The sequence below is a fragment of the Micromys minutus genome (assembly GCF_963924665.1).
Source record: "Micromys minutus genome assembly, chromosome: 16".
NCBI lineage: Eukaryota > Metazoa > Chordata > Mammalia > Rodentia > Muridae > Micromys > Micromys minutus.
The window spans coordinates 15364458-15370502 of record NC_137985.1 but is presented as its reverse complement, the minus strand read 5'-3'; the positions used below and the strand labels follow the sequence as shown (position 1 = coordinate 15370502).

The following is a 6045-nucleotide window of genomic DNA, read 5'->3' as shown; positions in this document are numbered from 1 at the left end:
CACCAACCCTAAGCATCACTATTAATCATTATTATTAAAGTTCAAATGGTGTGAAATTATTTTTATGCAAAAATATTGCCCATAAAATTTATTAGTACACACTTTATCTAAATAATTACTCCTAGATTCTCCTTTTTTCCCTATAATTGATGTAGAAGAACCTCAAGTAATCAATCTAAAAGTACAGAAATTTTTAATACAGTTGCTGAGGGGACATTAGGTAACATTAAGTACAATTTAGCTATGGTGATGATGCCTCCAGCATATCTTAAAGATAAATAACAATTTGACCAGGACTGTTAAGGGATGAGTGAAGCTCATTGTGTTTAAATTAGCTTTTATTAATGTTTGTCCACAGGACTGACTAGCTGTCTCCAGTCATGTCCTGCTTAAAACTGGGAAGGAAAGATGGAGTCCAGAAGTTGTTTGATATCTAGGTTTATTCATTACAATGATAAGCACCAGTCAACAATAATGAACTGATCAGTTCATTGAGGAATTAAATCAGACGAGAGTAGTAGTAGTGAGACTCAAATACAAGGTTCATTACTACAAAGACAAGTATCAGTCTACAACACAAACATGTCATACTTATCTCAGAAGCATGTATCAAATAAGCTCACAGCAAAGCTAGAGTACCTGGTTATAAATGGCATAGGGGCTCACAGGCAATGCTCACATAATATCCATTGCTCAGCATGTCTTAGGCAGTATTTCCTTCCTCTGGATTCTCTTAACCACCTGCCAACAATGTTGCAGTCAGTTGCTCTCTGGTGAGAGAGATAGACAACAGTATTTTCATTGTTGCTGCCTCAGCATTTCTGCTTGTCCTCTATACACTCTGCTTTCGTCAGCTACCATAACTGGTCATGTTCAAGCATTATATTATCTTCTATTATTCATTCTTGTCGGCTACACACAGAGCTGATATGAATTGGCTACATCTCCAGTTCTTCTCTCCAATACTCAGCTGACATTAGCTTGGTGCTTGTTGATGTAATACTCAATTTTTAGTCTTTTTCTAACTTCTTGTTAACCTGAACATTACACCAGCCATTAGGATCCCATAACAATAAGAGAAAAATTTGACTTAAAATCAGACATTAAGCGGATCATACCTTTAAGACATAGCTTAGTAGGAAAAACAGTGCTGGCAATTTTTCTAATATAGTGTACCCTATTCTTTTTAAGAATTAAATTGTGATGTGTAGAAATTAATAGGTGAATAAAACAAGAGATGAACTCACTATCTTACAAGGCAAACAGTATCACCAATTGATTTGGGATATCACATAAATACAAGATAAAAATTAGAGTTATCAACATGATTGCCATTGCATGGCTTTTGTGATTCAACTTGTGGTTTAACAATGAAGACACAGCAACACCTATATAGATTAAAGCTGTTGGCCATTTTGCTGGGGCAATCCTTCAGCCAGTCACCAACTTCCCTGTGGCTGTGTCTCTACCATGTGTCTCTCTCTCTTCATTTCCATTCTCCATTTCAACCCTTGGTTTGTTCTGTTTCCTTCATCTTCTGCCTGGTAATTCTGCTAGTCCTTTTCTCAGCCCAGTCATTATGTCACCAGGCACTACCCCAGACCAGCTACCAGCTCTCTATTTAACAAAAGCCTTATTTCTTTCATATATAAAACTATCATATCCTAGTGGGAGAGGTTCCACAGCTTACACATTCTGAGCTGATCATGAGGTGCATGTATACAGTGTCCTCTCCTGTGGCAGCTTACTTTTTCCCTCTTTTTGGGCAGGAAAGGACTAGACAAGTATTTACATATAGGAAGCAAATATGGGGCCACAAAAATGACAATATCAAATACCCTGCAAAGAGATGGTGCTGTCTGCAAAGTAATTAACATTGAAAATGCATGTACATAGCTACATAGCCATTTGATACAATATATGTGGGTGTAGGCCATTCCAACACATTGCAAAAACTGTACATTAATAGTAACTCATTAACCAAGAGTGAAGGTTTACCTCTCATTTTCACTGAAACTCTTCAGGATTCTTTTGTTCTCTATAAATTTGATTTAGTTGCCAAATGAAAGCATGCCATGATAGTACAAAAACATAGTTACTGCCTCTACTATATTGGTTTATTTTTCTTAACTGCATTTCCATGTTAAAAAAATCATGACTCGACATACTATAGTTGCAGAATTTTCCTAATAAAGATAAATCTGAAACATATCTGACTCAAATTATTCTGAGAACTACTCTATATTGTATTTCTGCACCTCCTGCTTTCTTTATGCCTGTTGCTTTCTCTTACTGTATAGCTCTGCCTCTTTTTTGTCTTTTATTGATGAGTTTTTTTTACACTGAGAGTTTCATACATGTATATAGTAAATTCTCAAAGCCCTCTTCTCTGATTGTCTCCTATCTTCCTTCTATACAAATCATATTTCCTAATCCACACAGTCGCTTTATAAGACTATGAATTTTAGTTTTTTCTAGTGTAATATTTATATTAAATAAGTCTGTGTTTCATTGGGTTAACATACCCATCCAGCCTTTTAGTATTATCAGTGTTTATAAATAATGGTGATATCTTCATATCTTCTTCATCCTTAAATGATAAGTGATCGAGAGTTCAGCAGTGAGTGTAGGGTCTCATGAAAAAATTTTGCTTAACTGATGATGATCCATTTTTACCACAACATAGTACATGCTCCTGCGGTAGCCATGATTTTGTAATTTCATTCTTGTCCACAAGGTGTTATTTCTTGGCTCATCTCTCCTTCTATGCTTTGTATAAAACTCCAATATTACATTTGAGAAGAAACACAATGATGAATTAATTTTATTTAAAAATCACATAATCAGCACAGTGTTAATAATTTATAAATTTCAATATAAGATGGTATGTGGCAATAAATATCTAACCTGTGTCTTACCTCACAGAATGTCAAATTTATTATACTTCAATGTCACTTTATACCCAAAATATTGTCAGAGTAGACAAAAGTATTTGTATGATTAGTTTGCAAACTCCAAAATTATATATTGGGCTTTTGTACTGATTCATGAATTTGTAAAAACTTGTGGAAATACCCAATTAGGTGAAACTTAACAATACTAAGTTCAAACTAAGAGATAATCTGATCTCTTCACAAGACATGGAGAAGAATATGTAACAGCTATACTCATAATGGCAGAAAATTAGTGTCACAACATTATCACTGTGATAATGATTCTTTTTTTTATTGTTACTAAAGTAAATAGAAAACAATCCAGAATGAAATATGCATAAAAATATAAGGTAACTATTTAAATAAACAACATAGCTTATTCTGATACTTAAATGTAAGAAACACAAGGCTTAATTAAAAGTGTAATAATATTAAAAGGAGAATATAAAGCCAATGTGCTGATGCATGCTTGCCATATATCCCTTTGGTAGACAGAAAGAAGAAGGATTATAAACTCAAAATTAGGTAGAAAGTCATATCAAAATTTGATCTTCAAGAGGTAAAGATATCACCATGCCAATTTGCAAAAATATTTAAATGAGAATAGTTTTAATGCATTAGGATCCAAAAAAGGGTTACATAAAAAATACAGTACCACAGTTAAGTGGTATACATAGATTAACAACTGCTGGTTACATAATTGCAAAATGATTATATTTACAGATATAATAACTCCTTTAAAAATCATTTTATTTTATGTCTAGACCTGTCTTACAAGTACATGTATAAAAATACTTAGGACCTACACAGATATTCTAGGAAAACACTTCATCTTTTGATGTTGCTTTTTCCAAGAAGAGAAGAGAGCATTAGTTTATATCTATAGTTAGACAATAATTCAAACCAATTTTTGTGACCCAGAATACATATCTTGTGTATATAAAAGTTAAATATCAATGAAACAATGAAACCTCACAGAGTTTTGTCTCTGGCATAACTAGATTCTTATTGGAAGTGAGTCAATTGGTGAATAGGAGTATAGAATAGGGAAGTGAATGAAATTCAAATATTTGTTCAACAAACCTGCTTAAAAGTGTTGTAAAATATCAGGTAACTCTGCTAATTGGTTGACTGCACTATTCTGAAATTGCTTATTCCAAATGAAAGTACCTGCAAGGGGCAGATTTATGTCTAGAACAACTAATATCTTAACATTAATGCATAATCGTAGCATTAATGACCCAAATATGACAGACATGAAGGTTGCTTCAGAAAAAGAATAACTTGTTGGCCTATTCAGTAAGAGGGAAATAATTCCTGCTATTGGAATTTTCACCAACTACAGAATATTAATGATGTCAGGGACCTTGGGGAAAAAACTACAACTACCAGATTACTAAACAAACATAATTGCTAACTTAGTTTTAAGTACTTATCCTAGTACTGAAATATGTCATCCTATAAACTAATGTAATTATATTTTATTTTAAATAACACCAAATCTATAAAAAACAATTGTCAGCCATAGATTTATGGAACATAAAAATTAAGATTTATATGATAGTATATAGATAATTCTAGTATTCTATTACACTGATTTGTCAAATCAGATATAAATACTTGTCAAAATGTTGCTAGAATTTTAATGACAGGTAATGTCTATCCAATATATACTACACGGATTTTACAGAAAATATTTTTATTAAAATTACAAGTTCAGTTTATATACCTCCTACTGAGGAACATAAAAGAAAAATTTTCTTTAGAAAGTATCAAAGCTAAGCATGTTGATTCACGAGGTTTTATCTAATTTTTTGTACTAAAGTGTAAGCATAAATGATTAACTATAAGAGAAATGATATCCTATTAGTGAGTTTTCTGAAGGCTTTCTTCATCTCTTTGTTTCTTAGGCTATAGATGAAGGGGTTTAGCATCTGAGTGATCACAGTGTACATCATTGAAGCCACTACAGTCTTTCTTGGAGAGTCAGTAAATGCAGAGCTTATGTGTACCCCAAAACCTGTGCCATAGAACAGAGAAACAACTGACAAATGAGACCCACATGTTGAAAAGGCTTTGTACTTTCCTCCCAATGATGACATTCTTAGAATTGAGGATACAATTTGAATATAAGACAAAATGATCCCAAAGACAGGAACAACAAAAAATGGAACAGACACTGTGTAAACCAGCAGATAATTGATAAATGTATCAGAACATGCAAGTCTGATAATCTGAGCCAGCTCACAGAAGAAGTGGGGGATTTCTGTTTCTGTGCAGAATGATAGTAGCAACAGCATCAATGTGTGGAATAAAGCATGCACAATACTAAGAAACAGAGATAAGATCAGCGACATCATACATAAATATTGATTCATGATAACTGTATATTTTAGTGGGTTACAGATAGCAACATAGCGGTCATAGGCCATCACTGCCAGGAGACAGTTTTCTATACCAGCAAAATTCAAGATGAGGAAGACCTGAGATAGGCATCCTGAGTATGTAATGGTCTGATCCTCTCCTTGAATGTTCACCAACATCTTTGGGAATGTGGTATTGATTAAGCAGATGTCAGTAAAAGACAGATTACAGAGAAAAAAATACATGGGTGTGTGTAGTTGGGAGTCACAGCTAACAGCGAGAATGATTAGCAAGTTTCCTAAGGTGGTGATTATATATATGGACAAGAACACTGTAAAGATGAAAGGCTGCAAAGCTGGGTCATCACTAAGCCCCAGAAGAATGAATTCTGATATAGTTGTTTGGTTCACAGTCCTCATGTTGATGAGTACTCTGAAATAAAAAAAAAAGGATTGCAAGAGTATGATGCTTGATTCATTAAATCTATACCTTTTTCTTTGAATCCTAAACTTCATATTTATTACTAAATACATTTTGTGTATTAATTCATATATTCTCTGACACTTACTTAGAGAATTTCTAGTATTAGTTATTTAAATAAAGTCCCTCTCAGTGTATCATCTCAGCATCACATTCTGTAAGAGACACTGTTTTGATTGACAGGCTATTGATTTTATTCTTGGACAGAGCAAAAGATTAGCTGAATGTAGGCTGATAACCTGAATGGAGCATGATATCCATTTGTGTA

The 6045-nt window shown here is 33.3% G+C and overlaps 1 protein-coding gene across 1 annotated transcript; it reads right to left on the bottom strand.

The window, feature by feature from the left end:
* Positions 1 to 4777: 4777 nt before the first annotated feature.
* Positions 4778 to 5716, bottom strand: LOC308430787 (olfactory receptor 7G2-like; the record flags this gene model as incomplete). Its single annotated transcript, XM_080930074.1, has 1 exon — positions 4778 to 5716. The coding sequence occupies one exon, from the start codon at positions 5714 to 5716 to the stop codon at positions 4778 to 4780; it is 939 nt and encodes a 312-aa protein (XP_080786200.1).
* Between the last annotated feature and the right edge of the window lie 329 nt (positions 5717 to 6045).